General features: G+C 37.5%; 1 protein-coding gene across 1 annotated transcript in view; it reads left to right on the top strand.

The window, feature by feature from the left end:
* The window catches only part of DENND2C (DENN domain containing 2C), a 33622-nt gene extending 16619 nt beyond the window's left edge, over positions 1-17003 (top strand). The window contains exons 7-18 of the mRNA XM_070941580.1: positions 182-369; positions 2899-3008; positions 4901-4970; positions 7031-7108; positions 8903-9043; positions 9367-9515; positions 10145-10322; positions 10815-10856; positions 12316-12421; positions 12690-12929; positions 14191-14277; positions 15965-17003. Coding sequence (XP_070797681.1) covers positions 182-369; positions 2899-3008; positions 4901-4970; positions 7031-7108; positions 8903-9043; positions 9367-9515; positions 10145-10322; positions 10815-10856; positions 12316-12421; positions 12690-12929; positions 14191-14277; positions 15965-15996 — 1421 coding nt within the window. The 3' untranslated portion in view covers positions 15997-17003. The remainder of the gene's footprint in view (positions 1-181; positions 370-2898; positions 3009-4900; positions 4971-7030; positions 7109-8902; positions 9044-9366; positions 9516-10144; positions 10323-10814; positions 10857-12315; positions 12422-12689; positions 12930-14190; positions 14278-15964) is intronic.
* The last annotated feature ends 1208 nt before the right edge of the window (positions 17004-18211 follow it).

Below are 18211 nucleotides of genomic sequence, written 5' to 3'. Positions count from 1 at the left end.
TATTCCAGCAACATAGCAATTACTTTTAGTTATGCTGGGGACGCAGCTCTGAAAACTGACCTGCTGTTGAGCCATAGCAGAGCCATTTTTGCAGTCCCCCTACCTGATGAATGGAAGCCATGCCGTTTACCCATCCCATGATGCAAGATTGGGCAACTGAAGAACTGCTTCTTTTCTCTAGGTCGCCATAAGCGCCTTCTGCAGGTCCAGGCTCAGTCCAAACGGAACCCACATTACCAGACATTGGAGCGAGATCTCATTGAGTTCCAGGAGCAGCAGCTCTTTGAGCTGTTCGTTGTGGTATCTCTGCAGAAGAAACCATCAGAGGCAACATATACCCCACAGGTTATACAACAGTTTCCATGTAAGGTTGGTGTCTGTTTACTTCTATCCATGCTCCACAAAATTAAATTTAGGTGCTTTTGGTTGGCCAGGTAGAATGGAACCTTCACTCCTGTTAAAATTGAACCTAAGTACTGACAGAGGAAACACAAGATGAGCACTGTGCCTTTGCTGAGCTCTGCTTTCACTGATTCAGAGTCTGTTTCTGGATGCTCAAAATGCCACGTTGCAGGACAATATGTTATGGATTTAGTTGTTCATGGATTCCCAATGAGAAGTCCTTCAGTCTTTCTCGATTCAGACTCTATAAGAAATAAGTAAATTAGTGCTCTGTCTGCCTTGTCTGTGTATAAGTATAGATCAGTGTTTCCCAACCTGGCCATCTTCCAGATCTGTAGATTTCAATTCCCATGACTGTTGCTGTGAACTGTGGGAAGTGAAATCTGCACATCTGGAAGCTGGGAAACACAGGTTTAGGTGAGGTACAATGTTTATACAGTGGTTGGGTTTTGTCCACAGCAGTATTATCCGTGCTACGATCAGCAGAAAAGTAACATACTGTCTTATGCATTAACCATATTTCATTGCATGTTTTCACCATCTGCTCTCTATGATTTCAACCTCATGGAAAAGAGTATGATTTCATAGAATAGTTTTCCGGGGCTTATAGTGTATTGTGGAGGTGCAGTTTTTTCTGAGCCTAAGTGGTGAATTTGTCCTTTGAATAGGATGCTAGCAGATAGATTCCAAAGAGTAATGGTTAGCCTTGGGGAAAAAAACCACCTTCATTTACAGTTAAAATTATCTGAATCCATATAAAGTTAACTTGATAATTCTCTGGTGATACAAATATCTCTGTCTTCTATTACCTTCTGAATTACAATTTGGTAACAACTTCTGATAACAATCAAAGGTCCTGGACAGATTTAAACCTTCTACGTGCACATTTGCATCCTTGGATATATATTTGGAATCCAGTGAATTGGGGGAAGAAGTTTGAGGGAGGAATTATTTGGAAAAAAGGAACAATGGATCGAGGACAGAATTTCCTGTATTTGTTTCCTCTTCTCCAACCACCATTTCTTTTGAAAAAAAGCAGCCATCAAATATACATATGACACCAATGTGGTTGTGGGGGGAGGGCTGATTCCCTCTGCAGATTCTGGTAGACTGCAAAATGGTTTGCACCTTTGTTTTTTGGGGGAAAACATACACTAGTTTCTTATGCTAGACTCAGATGAGGAATGAAATACAATTGAACAACAGCAATTCCAAAATTGTGCTGATTTAATACAAACTGCTACTGATACTAAAACAGCACTGGCCTACATTGCTCAGAAATATAGTGAGCAATGATTCACAAGGTCACATGGTTGTTGCACTCTTTATGTCGCTGTTGACAAAAAGCATGATGGCATTTTGCCAGCCCATGTCTTCTTCTGCCTAGGAAATGCTTTGTAGTTTGTTAACAAGATTTGCACAGAAGGGTCTTTCAGACTGGGATCTAGCAGGAAAACTTTACTTTAGTAATTATGGGGCAGTGATTATATAACATGAGCACCATTATTACAGACTTCCACCAGCTCCCAAAATAATTCTGTTTCCAAACAGTCTGCCAGTCACTTGCTTGAATAGACCATGTAGTGAAGGAAAACGTCCAAAGGAAAACTAAGAACTATCTGAAACTTGTTACTCTTTAGAAAGTTCTGTTTTTTTAAAAAAAACACACAGTGAAAGTTAGTCTCAAAGGTGCTTTTTTCAAAAGGCATCTGAACTATTTTTTTTTTTTCTCCCTTGAGGAAGGAGAAGACGTTTCACTTCTCATTCAAGAAGCTTTATCGGTTCTGGCTGAAGGGTGGTGATGATGCTGGTGGAGGGAATGAAAGGATTAGTTCTAACAGGAGATCCTTCCATTCCCCTCCTCCCACCATCCCAGCCAAGGATGGAGGAAAAAAACACCTTTGAGACAACCATGACCTGGATGACTGACTGAGAATCTCCATAGACATTTGCTGTGAAAAGTAGCTCATTGAGAACTGGAATAAATAGTCAGGGGGCAAAAAAAGTCTTGATGTTGTTCAAGAATCAGAATGTATTGGTAGTTATATATAGAATGTTGACAATGAATTGTGAATAGATTCACAAAATGATAGCCTCGGGTGGTTGCCCATTCATAAAATGATAGTCTCAATAGATCTGGCACATCAGAAAAATTTCCAAGCTGCATTGCAACAGCTGCCATGCCCCCGTCCCCCCCCCAAACGCATGTAGGGCCTGTGTGATGCACAGAAACCGTTTTCAAAATAAATTCTAGAGGCAGATGGTTTGCCTAGCAGATGGCAGCATTCCATTTTTATTATTTAAATCATATGTTTAATTTAAAAACTTGGTGGGTGTCTTGAAAGATTCTTGGATAAATTGCTGCCCACAGCTTCCAGATACCGTTGAAACACAGTCACTGTCTCTGCATCTAATTTAGGTCAATCTGCATAGAGGAAAATATTAGCCTGGTTTTATTTGTTTGACAGCCTGGCAATTTTTTTTTTCTATTTGCAGTCTGACCATCCTTTTCGTCAATCTAAGGACACTGAAGACAGACTAAAGGTCATTCCCAAATTTTGTTTCCCAGATCCCAAAGATTGGTGTCCAACCTCAGAAACAAAGAGGTAAGCGGTGATGCCTAATGCCTTACTCATTTTGGCTAGAGTTTTGAGGCATATACGAGAATCACTTACCATTTTTTGGTGATTAATCATATTGTTGGTTTAGTGACCATACTTTACAAAACTTAGAAACTGTTGCAGTATTAAGCACAATTTAGAAACTGTTGCAATATTAAGCACAATTTAATTTTAATCTGGTCTCCATTACTTTGCTGTATTAATGAAACTTTTCCTGATGCTTTCATCAAAATATTTTAAACCACAGCCTTAAATATGAATTTCCAAAATGTCTAGGTTTCTTCATAAACATTGTATTAGTGTTTATATGCCCCCAAGAGGATGGTTGTTGTTTTTCTTTCCCTCCCTCCCTCCCTCCCTCCCTCTCGCTTCTTTCTTTCTTTCTTTCTTTCTTTCTTTCTTTCTTTCTTTCTTTCTTTCTTTCTTTCTTTCTTTCTTTCTTTCTTTCTTTCTTCTCCTTCCTTTCCCTTCCCTTCCCTTCCCTTCCCTTCCCTTCCCTTTCTCCTTCATGTTTTTCCCTCTGCAAATCAATTTGCTTTATTTTGTTTTGTTTGAATTACAATTGTTTTATTGAAACATATTTATTGTTTCAATAAAACTAAAGGCAAGAACATGAGACATGGTAACATATTCATTTTTATTGTAGCTATTCTTCCTATTAATGATATTTGCACTTTTCCATTTCTCCAAATCTGCTTTAATTTGTTGCATCAGTTTATAGTAATTATCTTCCTTAAAACATCTTGTTGTTAGATGAATCTCTAAGTATTTTACTTTCTTAGTAATCTGAATATCTATTCTCTTCATTAACTCTTTTTTCTGCATGTCTGTAAAATTTTTAACTAATATCTTAGTTTTCTCTTTATTTATTTTCAATCCTGCCACTTCGTCATATTCCTCTATTTTTTTTATTAATTTAGGCCCTGTTTCTTGTGGATCTTCCAAATGAAGACTAAATCATCTGCAAATGCCTGTAGTTTATATTTTTTTCTTTTTTATTTCCATATTTTATCTCTGTGTCTTGTCTAATATTTCTGTTTAATACTTCCAGTGTCAATATGAATAATAGAGGAGACAAGGGGCATCCTTGTCTTGTACCTTTTTTAATGTTAACCTTCTCTGTCATATCTCCATTTACCATTACCTTTGCTGTTTGTTTATAATATATCGCCTTAATCATGTTAATAAATCTCTCCCCAAAATCCATATCTTTTAATTGTGCTAGCATAAACTGCCAGTTCACATTGTCAAATGCTTTCTGTGCGTCTAGAAAAATCAATGCCATTTGCTTTCCTGGATGTGCTTCATAGTACTCTGGTGTATTTAAAATTACCGTATTTTTCGAACTATAAGACACACTTTTTTGCTTCCCAAAAGGGGGCGAAAATGTCTGTGCATCTTATAGACTGAATATTGCTGAAGCCCCACCCAGCCGTCGGTCATTTTTTGGCTTCTGCATGCCCTGTTTTCAGGCCTTTTTTTGGCCCATTTTCAGGGTTTTTTTCAGCCTGTTTTTGAGAGTTTTTTTGGCCCGTTTTTGAAGCTTTTTTCGGCCCATGTGCTTGTTGTTTTCCGCCTTCTAATACAGTGCCACAATGGCTTAGATGTTGCTGGCCCTAGCGTTCCCATCATACTTACACTGTGATGAAGTGATCATTTCTAAGCTGCCAATTATGGTTATTTGCAGCAGGGTGGAGAACTTGGGAAGTCAACATATAATAAAAGATCTCTTGTAAACTTTCTGGAGCTCTGAAAAAAACCTGTATATAGAAGTTGATTGGAGAAATATGTTTTATATACAGTTGTGATATAATAGCTCTTTGCACTTGTTTCCTTAATAAAACTAACAATCATTTTTGTGTATGTGTGTTGTTCAGTGAAACCTTTTCCTTTGTGCTAACTGGTGAGGATGGCAGCCGCTGGTTTGGATATTGCAAAAGGCTCTTGGTGAGTATATTAATTAAGTATATATTAATAAGAATAATAATATTGACCCCCTCCAGTAAGGCACTACCTTGATGTGATTGTGGGGTTTGTGTGCTCTGAGGAATATGAGAGCTATGCCAGAAGTTCAACCATACTGGACAGGTCTCATCAGAGGAGCCGGATGAAGAATGTCTCTCCCATAATATGGTGGGATGTAAATTACAGAAACACATATTATTTTGCTCATTGCCTGGGTCAACAGGTAGTTCCTGGACATCTGGTAAAAAATGGGCTATAGGACTCAGGACTGTTGGCTGAGTAACGAGGGCCAGCAGTTGCAGACATACTGGAAGAAAAGGTGTTTATCCATTGCAAATATATGGAGATATATTTGTAGAATATAAGAAATAATGATCTGTTATTACAGATCGAGTCCAGCAAGAAGAACTAATGCACCAGTTCTGGAAAGAACAACATCCAGAATCAGAAACAACAGAACAGAGGCTAGCAGATCAATGTTGATTTATAATACAAAATAAAGTATTCACAGAGGCAGAATTGGATCTTAAAATAGACAAAGAATATAATAATAGAAAATGAAGAAGCTAAAGTGCTCTGAGACTTAAGAATTAAAACAGACAGGCACCTGCCATATAACATTGTCGATAAGAAAGACAAGAGAGTCTGGATGGTGGATGTGGCAATACCTGGAGATAGCAGAATAGAAGAGAAAGAACTGGAAAAGATAACAAATACAAAGACCTGCAAATAGAAATAGAATGACGATGGCAAAAGCAAGCAAAGGTGGTACTAATAGCAATAGGTACCTTGGGTACAATCCCAAAACAACTGGAGCATCCCTTGAACACCATCAGCAATAAAAAACAACAACACCATTAATCAATTACAAAAGGAGTTTTTCTCAAAACAGCTGGCATGATACCTTTAACACTATCAAACATCAACATCTGCCTTGCTAGGTGGATAAACATGCCAAATATAGTCTGAACATCTGTTTGACTATGCAACAAACAACAATAATAATAATTTTGCAGTGGAGCAACATCAAAATCTGCCAACGCTCTAATGGAAATTGAATACAACCAGTGGTAGTTGTTATTTGAAGAAGAGCTTATATTGAGGAAAAATACATTTTGAAAACCTCTGATGAACCTGGGTACATCAGAGAAAGTCAAGCATCTATGGAAGGTGCTAGTCTAAGGTCTTGTTATATTAGTGAAACATACATTATAACGCCTCCATATGCTTAGCTGATATTGTGACTTTTGTATTATTTTTTTAAAAAAGAGAATAGAACAGAATACTTTATTGTTCCAGAGTGATTAGACACACAAGGCGTTTGTCTCTGGTGCAGAAGCTCTCAGTGTACATGCAAACAACAGACTAATAATCATCAGACTAATGAAAGGGTGGAGAAAAGAAGATAATAAGAAGGATAAGTGATAATACTATAGCCATACTACATGGTTAAATAGACATAGACATTAGATAGAACTGTGAGAATTAGAAGTTCAACAGTTTGCTGGCGTGAGAGTTAAAACTGTCCCTGAGTCTTGCTGTTTTGGCCTGCAATGTAGTACCATCCTAAGAAGAAGAGTTGAAACCGTTTATGTCCAGGATGTGAGAAGTTTTGCAAATATCTTCTAAGCCCTCCTTCTGACCCCACACAATATACAGGTCTTCTATGGAAGGCAAGCTGGTTGCAATTATTCTTTCTGCAGTCTTAAGTATCCGTTGGAGTACCTGAAGGAATCTGGATCCAGATGTTTTCTTGCTAAGAATGATAATAAAACAGATAGAAATGTTCAGCAATTTGTATTTATCTCTGTTGTGCAGGAGCTAGTAAAGAGCAATCATTGGCAAGCAATCTTATTAATAGATAGTTTGCGACGTGCTCAGGTGCTTTGTACCATAGATAAATGTTACTTAGATGAAAAGACATAAATAGCGAAGGGTCACTCAAACAGTTAATGAGGCTGGTGTGTCTTAAGTAGAAAAAAGAAGATGGGGGAAGCCACACTGGGAGACTTGGTTAACTATTTCTTTCTATTGCTTTTTAGCCAGAAGGAAAAGGAAAGCGGCTACCTGAGGTCTATTGCATGGTTAGCCGTCTAGGTTGCTTCAACCTTTTTTCTAAGGTGAGGAACTTTGCATTCATATTGCTGCTTGCTTTGCAATAGCAAATATCTATGGGAATTACACTTCTTTTTAGTATAAAACTGGTTGCATAGAAAAGGCATGGCAACCATTTCTCTGCAGAGGATTCAATGTTTTTGCAAGTAATTTGCCCTGGAGGCAGGATGTGAACAAAGTCCGAGCCTGGAAGTGATATAACTTACCTGCTAAATTCTGTTCTGGTGTGTTCCTTTTTATTTCTGCCCATTGAAGCTACGAAGAGGAAGGACAGCTTTATAACTTGTTTTTTGCCAGATGCCTGAACTGATTACTTGCAGGAGACAGAAATACTTCAAGGCTGTCCTAGAGCCAAGCAAATTAGGCAGTTGCTTAGGACACCAAATTTTAGGGGGCACCAAAATTGAAAAGAATCCCAAAGTACTGTGCACAACTTGACTACAAAATCTGATGGGTTTTTTTTGTTGCTTTAGAACTTTTTTTTTAGTATATTTTTCAAAAAAGACTTACAAACTCAGAATTGTAGTTTACTGCACGCTAACCAAATGTTGCAAGACACCAAAAAGAAATTACAGTTATGGACCTCAGGAAGCTGACGTACTCCTGAAGCAAGACAAAAGTCTGATGGAAAGGTACAGGTAGTCCTCGATTTACAACCAGTAGTGGGTTTCAATTTCGTTCGCTACCGGTTCGCTCGGGGACATGCATGTACGACGCTTCTGTGCATGTGCTGACGCTTCTGCTCATGCGCAGAGATGTTCGGGTGGGTGGGCGAAGCCACCGCCACTACTGGTTCCCCCAATCCGGCATGAACCAGTAGCAACCCACCACTGCTTACAATAGTTCATTTAGTGACTGTTCAAAGTTACAACAGCACTGAAAAAAGTGACTTTTGATTATTGTTCACACTTATGGCTATTACACATCTCCATGGTCACATGATCAAAATTCAGACGCTTGGCAGCTGACTCATATTTATGACAGTTGCAGGGTCCTAAGGTCATGTGATCCCCTTTTGCAACCTTCTGACACGCAAAATCAATGGGCTTTGTGTCTGAGGCTGAAGGCTGAAAATCATAAGTGTAAAGTTCAAAAACTCAAAACGAAAAATAAAATAAGAAGTCACTTTTCTGAAATAACAAACAAATTCAGAAGATGAGCCAAACCATAGGGAATGCCAGAATATGACTTTGCCAAAGCTGCTGTAATGCTTTGATGCTAAAATAAATAGTGTCCTGCTGCAGAATTTAATGCTTTTGTATCAAAAATTCAGAGTGTCCAACGTCCACCAAAATGCTGAGGATACATTCTGAAAATAGTGGACATGACTTAAAATTAAAAGAATAATGAACAGAAAAGAAAAAAAAATTGAAGATGGTCCAGAAAGCTCTTAGGGGCCTGGACTACCCGTTTTCAGGATTAATAATCAGGAAAATTGGTATCATGAAGGTTTGAAAAGCAAAATATTTTGCAAACTATAAATAAACTATTGAGAACCAGTCTGATGCAATGATTAAAGGCATCAGCCTAGAAACCAGGAGACCATGTGTCCAGACCTGCCAGATGAATGACGGACCAGCCACTACCAGTATCTCTCAGTCTTAGGAAGAAAGGATTGGCTAGCCACTTCCAAAAATGTTGCTAAATAACCTGCACTGACTTGAAGGCGCACATGCACATGTGCGTGCACACAACCTGATATACATATTATATCATATATTATATCATATATTATTTCAGTCCTCTTTCCACTGTCTTAAAAGGAACCAGACAAGTAACAGAAAATTCTTTTTATGCAGATATTAGATGAAGTGGAGAAGAGGCGTGAGATGTCCCCTGCCCTAGTTCACCCATTCATGCGCAGTGTTATGGAAGCACCATTCCCTGCTCCTGGGCGTACCATCACTGTGAAGAGCTTCCTGCCCGGAGCTGGCAATGAGGTAAAAGCTGAGACATAATTTTCATCCAATGAAGGCCCCAGTAGTTGTGGCAATCTAATAGGCTTATTTCATCATCCAGTAGAAGTAATTAATTCCATTACTTCTATTCCCATATCATAGAATATGAAATAGGCTTATATTTCTTATTACTTGTCCCATAGAAGTAATGGAATTAATTTGACTAAAGCAATCTGAAGGCTTTCAATCTTTATGTTGGATTCTATTTGTCTGGTCTGTGTATCTCTTCCAGCCATCCACCAAAGTAAGTACAATAAAATAATGCATTTCTCATCCATGATTCTTTTTCATTTCTTTGCTTTTAGGTGATTGAGCTTTGCCGTCCACTGGATTCCCGATTAGAACACGTAGATTTTGAATGTCTCTTAAAGTGCCTCAGTGTCTCTAATTTGATCCAAGTTTGTGCTTCTCTTCTGCTAGAAAGAAGGGTGATTTTTGTTGCTGACAATCTAAGGTGACTCTTTGATGCTACTGTAAACTTGTGATTTTTGTTATGCAATGTATATGTAGGCTGGACAAAAATGTACAGGGAAACAATCTTCAGCCCAAAAGCAGGCCAATATGTTTCGTTTGAGCAGGGAGAGTGTACATAGAAAGTGAGGTATCTGTTTTTCAAGAGGAAAAAATACGTCAATCTACCCTAACATGTATTTGGACAGAATATTTCACGTACATGGAACCAGAATTAAATGCTGTTCTGGAAATCTGGTATAGACTTCACCTTTGGGAGAAGTGCGTAGAACTCTCCCTTCCAAGAACTGTTATATTTCCTAATGCTGGTGACACCTATGTGACTAGTTTTCTATTTAAAATAATTTGCCTTGGGAGCACTAGCATGATTAGGAGAATTCCAGGCCTTCTCTTGGGTGTGCTGCCTTGTATCATTCAGAACATCTTCAATGTGGGACAACATTCAATTTTGCACTTCATTTGTTTTGAATGAGCCATTTCTGTTTCTTTTACTTATGTAGAACCACTTCATACATTACTGTTTAGTTTCTTCATATGACCATCTCCTGAGGGGTTCAGATACTGATGTTTTGTTTACTGATACAATTTTCATTTCATGTTCTTTCCATATAGTACCTTGTCCAAATGTGGCCATGCTGTGGTTGCAACCCTCTACCCATTTACCTGGCAACACACTTACATCCCTGTCCTGCCAGCCTCCATGATAGATATTGTTTGTTCACCTACTCCTTTTCTCATTGGCATCCTCTCCTGCTCCTTAACACATCTCCAGGACCTGCCTATAGAAGAGGTGAGATCAGTGAAACCAGAATGCAGAGCATTCTTACCATGCTGTATGGCTGCTAAAGGCTATGGTAATGACTGCATAACTTACATTTAAAAACATGGTAATTCATCTTTGAGGTCAAAGATATTGTGCTGTTTTGTCTTTTTAAATGTGAGACTGGTAATTGTCCAAAGGCTATTCCCAGAACTAATTAAAGCAGAATTCTGAAAGACTTGCTTTCTCTGTTGAGAGTTCAAGTAGCTGTACCCGGCCAGTTATTAAGACTGTAAGAGCTTTCCCTTATTTCTTCAGAGGGACTGGATTTAAATTAATGCTACGAAATAGTAAACTTGTTGCATTCCAAATTGTTAATAGTTAATGAGAACTGCAGAAATTTAATACAAAAGAGTAGCCCCGTGGTCAACTCTGAACATTTCATGCAATTGAAAAGGGGGCGAGGGGTTGCTTGAAGCAATTGAAGATTTGCATTAATTGTATGACTCTTCCTTTTCTTAGGTGCTGATCGTTGATCTGTGTGCCGATAAATTTCTGCAAAAGGTGAATAAAATAATACTAGTTTCTGCTTTGCCATAGGAAATAACAGCACCGAGCTGCTGTGACAGTATTTGGCTCAACCCAAAAAAACTAAGAATGATCTAACCTGGTTAATATTTGGATGAGAAACTGCTAGAGCTATAAATTACGCTGGAAAATTAGGGGTGAAAAAAAATCCCAGAAGGAGGAAATGGCAAATCTCCGTTGCCTAGAAAACTATATAGATGTGTCGTTGAGCTCAGCTCCAAGGAAGTCTTCACATTTTATCACTATTTCTACATTTCAGAAAGCAATTATGTTGCCGTTTGTATTACAAGAAAAGTTGAAGTAAAGCAAGCTGGCTAGGTTCTGTCCTGAATTGTGGTTTATTTTTAAATATGGGAAGTTTAGAATACAGTTGAGAACAATTACAGTACATCCTTTTCTGATTGAGGTAAAACCACCATGCAGATCTTCTAGGTTTCTGCTACTGGTGGTAGGGGTGGGTGACAGTATATAAACTCATTCCCACAACATTAAACTGTCTGAACATGTCATTATGATAAATGCCAGCCTTGACTTTACATTTTTATTTTAATTTACTGTATATAACAATAGAAGGGCTGAATCAGAGTCATAATACAAGTGTAAATTTTTTTAAGCTTTCCCACTGAAATTACACCCTATGCTGCAATATGCAACCAATAAATAACAAGGTTCATCCCAAAGATACCTTTTCAAAAGGCAACTGGGCTTTGTTTTGTAAGGCTCCTCCTTCCTTTCTGTGACTTGATTCATCTAATTGGGTCAGCTGCTGTTTAGAAATAATCATATCATACAGAAGGCCAAATCACACCTGCTGTGTATCATGAGAGGATGGCACTTAGGAAAACCTACAATGGGCTTCTTCTCCTCTACTTCCCTTCACTATCTAGACACATGTGGGCTTTTTGTTTACTTTTTGTTTTTTTGTTGAGCAAAGTGCTGCTTTTGCAAGACAAACAAGCACAGACTGACTAATTGCTCATTGTCTTATTCTGCAAAGCAGAAGTTAAAAAGGTGTTGAGTTGTGTTGTTCTAGCTGATTGTCCTAACCCTGATTGTCTGAATTTTAGCATCAGGGTGTTTGCAAAATATCCCTCCCTATGCAATTTCTAATACAGAAAGTATTATGTTGTCAACTTCCACATTTTTATACTGGCAATTTATATAATAGACCCTGTTGTAAATCAATTTATCAATTGATTTATCAATTTATATCAATCAATCAATCAATAAATTGATTTTATCAATCAATTTATATGTGGCTGATTTTGTTTGCACTTTATAATATGTGGCCTAATCATGCATCTGTACACTGACACTGAAGACATTTCATAGAGTTGTAGGTACTGATGCTTAATACAGCATTTTGTTTAGTTCTGAGGACATCAAGTTCACCCCATTATTTTTTCTCTGTCTCCTACACTATTTTATTTCAAAGGTTTCAGATGAGGATGAAATTCTACCTCACAAGCTTCAGGCTGCACTTGTACAGATCTTAGAAGAAAGGCATGAAATCTTGTCTCAGGAACGCTGCTACACACAAGGTGACGTTGATTGAAAAATAATTCTGCCTCTAACCTTGCTTAGAGAAATAGATGTATTTCTTGCTCTGAGTGAAAAATAACAAGAATGAAGTCTAGATAATGTTTGTCTTATTCCCCAAAACACTGTAACTTTTAAACATATGCTTATCTTCAATTTGAAGATTGAATATCTTCAATTTGGAAAAAAAATGGCCTTGCACACTAATAGCTTCTACTCCATTACATTACTTCCTGGATTGACTGTGTAATATGGCATCTCTTTCTGCAGCTGATGTGACATTGGACTCTTTAGTATCAGAGGCTTTTGTGCGCTTTTTTGTGGAAATCGTGGGACACTATTCTTTGCACATGCATGTCACTGAGAAAGGAGAGAGAGTGTTCCAGCGGGAGCCCTTCCGGAAGTCCCATACGTCCCGCAGTGTGCGCCATTTCTTAGATATCTTCATGGAGACACAAATGTTTGCTGGTTTCATCCAGGACCGAGAGCTACGGAAGAGTGGGGTAAAAGGTGAGCTGTTGTTGTAGAACAAAAATAGTACAAATTCAGGATGATGTTCTCTCTACAAATATCTGCTGCCTTTCTCCTGGGAAGTTGAAGATATTGATGTGCTCAAATCACTTGTTTTGAATTTTAGTAAGTTTTTAGCCTGGAAACTGAATGTTTATTGCTGCCATAACCCAAAGCATTTTAATAACCAGACATAGAAGATAGGAATGATTTAATATTTTAATAAGGACAAATACCTCTTGCTTTTAAAAGATTCTGCTAGTTGCATTAGAAATATCTGTTTTCAAAGTTCCAGCTCTTGCCACAACTTAAAAAATATCTAGAAGGTAAAGTCATACTTAACTTGCACTTGATTCTTGGTGATTTACATCAACACATTCATGTTGTTTTTGTGCTGATAAGAGGGAAGTGGATTGCCATTGCCTTCTGGGATCTCCCCCCCACCCCAATTTTCTAGTCTAGATGACAGCCCTGGGATTTTCCTAGGGTTATCCTACTGCTACCTAGCTTTGACCCTATGTAGCTTTTTGAATTTAGTCAGGTGTTGCCATGTGCTTTTTGTTACATTGAAAAGGAATAAAATTTAAACATATTCTGAATTAAATCTATATATCTTTAAATATCTTCATTAGTTTATTAATGAACAAGAAAAAAATTTGCAAGTTCAATGAACAGATGGAACTCTTTCCCTTCACTTTTGAAAGGTGTGGGAACTATGATTATCCAGATATTGCTGAACTAAAATTCTTTCCAGATGGTGCTGAACAAGCAGCTTTTGGCCCTGTTGCATGGGAGTTGCAGTTCAACATCTGGAAGGTTTCAGGTTGCTATCCTTGACTTACAACAATTTCAGAATCAGAGAGACAGAACCCATAAGAAATTGTGCCTTCCGTGAAGTCTGTCCTGACTTCAACATTTGCTTTCATAGTTGAGCAAGGGGAGGGGGGGGATCAGCCTTGTTTTTCTTTGAGAAATAATTGTAAAACTCCATTTCCAAATATGGAGAGTGGTGTGCATCTATCCATTAATACATGCAAATTGTATAATTGTAGAGAGTTATATATTGCATATTTCACCTAATTTTGATGCTAGAGAATTGAGAGATTTTCTACCTGAGTTTCAAACATTCTTTTTGTAGCCTTCTGATTTTCTAAATATATTTTTGCTTCTTCAGAGCTCAACTTTTAAAATAGGAGAAATAAAAAAAAGGGATGCTTTCTGGAGCAAAAGCATCTATTGAAATGTTGCTTTCTTTTTCAAGGCTTGTTTGAAGTTCGTGCCTTGGAATACTTGGAGACCATTCCAGAGACTGAGCCAAGTGGAATGAACAAAATCCTTCGCAGTCTGGGTGAGTCATCCTCAGATTTGTTCTTGGTTAGTCTAGTTGTTTGTGATCCACTCCGACCTTGATCATATTACTTTGATTCCTAAAATGGTACTGACAGCTGGAATGATTTTTATGATGTGACTTTCTAACTGTTTAGTTGAGGGTTAGAATCCTTACCTTGATATCCAAACAGAAATTTAGTAATGTAGTTGAGGAAGAACTTTTGCCTCTTATGCTTTAACTTTAACTTTTTATATTTTAATTGAAGCTTACACTTCAGCTGAGCTATGTTATTTATAATTTACCCTTATAATCTACTTTTCCTCAGGAGGTCAAGGCAGTGCATGGCATGCCCACCCATTGTGCTTGCAACAGTTCTGTAGTAGATTGAGTTGAGAGATGACCCAAGTCATCCAATGAGTTTCTGTGGCCGAAGGTGGACTTGAACCTGGATCTTCCTGATATCAGTCCAATAACTTAACCTTTAAGCCACACTACTCTCATGATCATTACCCTTAACTGGGCTCATGTTGCAAGGTAATCTATAAACCACTCACATTGCTCAGTTTCCAAAATCTTGTAAATCAACATTTGTAATCCTTCTTGTGGCTTAGCACAATATATTAACCTCATCTTTGATTTTGAAGTCTTAGGCTCCCCAGTTCACTTTTTGCCACTTACAGTATTAAGAAATTGATTTTGCAGTATGATGTCAATGGATCAGTGAACCTTCGTGTTAACTGCTTCTGTTAACAGTTATTCAGTTAACAGTTACATGTTCGGTTACCTGATAATTTTTGCCTAGTGAAAATGTAGAGCATTGCACTAGAAGTTAATATTGGGACCTAAACAAACGGAATTTAAAGCAGCTTCTAATAGCAGTCCTCCTGTTCAAAGTCTGAGGCAGTCATATTCTTCTCTAAGCACCGCAAGTGGTGAGAAGGCTCAAGCAGGGCAGCTTCACTCCTCCCTTCCTGTTGCTCGTCTTGTACTTCTGCAACACTTTGGCATTTCTCCAACCATCCTTCTATCTCTGTCTTCGGTTCACCCCCTCCCCCAATCATTTGACTATAATCTAGGCAGCAGTGTTTGTTGTTAAGTAGGTAATTTGTCTGAACTTGCTCCAATTAATTTAATTCTAAAAATTATATGCATGAATGCACTGTATTTAGAATGTTAAGACCAAGGCTGAAAGAGCTGTTTTTGGCATATTGAAATGTACCGTAAATTGTAAATTACAATCATTATCCCTTGCTCACTATCACTCAAAACAGAACACTACAGTTATGTGCTAAAGAAGCTTAAGATTTCAGGAGCTGAAAACCATTTGCATTCCATCAGGCAAATTTCATGTAGAAAACTTCATATATTCTCTTCTCTTCTATTGATAAACATTGTATAATTGGGGTGTTGCTACTAAAAGCCTACCTAGGCTTTTCTGCATCTCATTTATAGGGGGATCTGGAGACCCTCAAAAATGTATTTAAATTTTGTGTGTGTTGGGAGATACTTTTAAAATATTATATTCCCTTTACCATTCCCTGAGAGAAATTTTTCTGTTCTGAAAAAATCCAATCCTAAAATTCCACAAGTCAAAATTAGCCACTGTGAATTTTGACAGACAAACTTGCTCTTTTTTTTTTTTTTTTTGTAATTCCTCCACATGGTAATATATCAACCTTTCTTTTTATCTCCTGTTGTATTTTAGGTAATAAAATGAAGTTTCTACAAAAGAAGTGAAAAGCCAAATGCAGAATCACTAAGCTTTATTTTACAATCCTGGCAAGCCATAATGAGATGGCTGTGTCGTTATGGTATTCTGTTAGATTCTTCAGGTCGCACGTGAAGAACTTCAGATGACCGGAAAAATGAGCACCAAATATGAACAGCATGCTCGGTCTCTGTTCTGCTTGGTCCGGTTGGAGTTTTACTGAGCAAAAAATGAACTTCTGTTTACAGAGATGATTTATAAAGCAGAAATAACAGCAGAAACTATATCCTTATTTATACTGCATGGCCGGAAAAGATTCTCCCTTTTTCCTCATGTTATTAAAAATATGCTCAAAGCAATCCAATGCCTCAGCTCAAAGCAATCTGAAGGATTCAGCTGGTACCTTTTAAAAAGAGGAAGAAACCAGGAAAGAACCAGGAATCCAGCAAAGTGACTATGCCAATATTTCCTTGAATAGATTCTTTGCACAAGAAAGCCTTTCCTAAAGCTGGTTGGAGGTTATAATCTCTCCTTGACTCTAACACCATCACATCAGATATTCTATTGGCTTGATCATTCATGTTAACTATTGTTTGGACATATTACTGCACTGTAAAGCTTTTTTTCTCATTTTTGAAAGCAAAACAAGAAGACTGTTTGCTATGTTAGTCTTAATTGTTGTGAATGTACACACTGTCTAATTACAAGTCCATCTCATATATGACAGAGGAAATACCTCATGCTAAAGTATTGTTTACTTGTCAGGAGAAGACTGTTTTCCCAAATGGAGTATGAATATTTTTCAAAGTCAAGATGTTCACATTGAAATAGACTAATTTGCTGCCGAACTGATGTAAAGGGACAGACAATAACTTTCATGCAGTCTATTTTGCAGTAAAAACTGGAATAACAAATTATTCTTCCCTTGAAGCATCATTCTACTCTTTTCCCATAGCTGAATATCATCAACAATATGCTTCTTCATCTAACGTTAAATCTGTCAACTGCTTTCAATAAATACTGAATTTTCTTATTAGCTACTCCTGGAGATGCCTAGCATTTGATATAATCTTTTTAGGATTTATTACGTAAATATTGAATTTACATAGCCCATTAATCAAATATGACAGAAAGTCTAGGTTCACACATTGACCTCAGCCAAAATGCAGTTTGTGTTGGGTGAAACCAGTTACTGTGGCTTTAGGCCATGGTTATTGGCTTGTTGTAATGAATACTCAGCCAAATATCATTTATGTATAAATCATGGTTAAATCATAGTTTACTATGATATTGACTTGCAGGTATTTCATGATTCATTCACCTCTGCAGATCTCTTGCATAGTATATAGCTAATGGCTCCTGTCTAGTAAAATGTTGCCTGTGAGCAAAAATGTCCCAAGTGAAAGGGGATTTTTCTTTGAAGTGCATAATGCTGAAGTACTGGGCTGTTTCTCTGCTGTGTGGTTAAATTGACCTTTGGATGAAACAAGTTTGTGACTTGCCTCTTATCCAAAAGAAATGCTGCTTTTAATGAGGAACAGTTACTCTTTTGTTCCCTTGCAGCATGTAAGGTAGATCTATCTAAGAAGAAGGGAGTTCAGTAAATAATATCAAAGATAGTACATAATATCAAAGAAGATAATATCAAAAAACTGGTGAAATTTTATCATGAACTCAAGCTCTACTCAGAGAATATGAACATTGTCCATCTCTGAAACAGAGAGAACAGGCAGAAGTTTGACTTGCTGATTCTCCATGAGGAGTTAGACAATTTATCGAAAGGCCTAGGAAATGTCCTTATTTTCATTTGGCCAGTCAACAGCCCACCCAATGTAAGTAAATTCAGAACAACATTTTTCATCTGGTGAGATTGCAGGTTGATACTCATGTGGTTCGTACTGAGGGCTTTTCTGCAGTCTTCAGCTGCTTGTCTCCCAAAATAAACAGCCTGAAAATGAAGCCGTTTAAAAAAATATGTTTTTGGATTTCAGTCTGTTTCTTTATTATGGTCATAGTGATGATCAGGTATTCTACTTGGACTGTGATTAACATGACCTATGATTGATAATTCCTCTTCTGCTTTTACTCTCTACCTGTGCCGTGAAAGTGGGTGCTAGTTACTTTCCATTCTATTTTGAGGACTGGGAGGGAAAAAAAAAGGAGAAAGATCGCAGTTCTTCTTCCTATCACTTGATCTAAAAAGGAAAACTTGGCAGAACTTTTGTCAGTTTCACCCAGTTAAAA

The sequence above is a fragment of the Pituophis catenifer genome, unplaced genomic scaffold (genome assembly GCF_029215685.1).
Source record: "Pituophis catenifer annectens isolate HBS135680 unplaced genomic scaffold, rPitCat1.0.hap2 SCAF_3, whole genome shotgun sequence".
In the NCBI taxonomy this organism is placed as follows: Eukaryota; Metazoa; Chordata; class Lepidosauria; order Squamata; family Colubridae; genus Pituophis; species Pituophis catenifer.
This window is presented reverse-complemented; position numbering and strand designations above follow the sequence as displayed.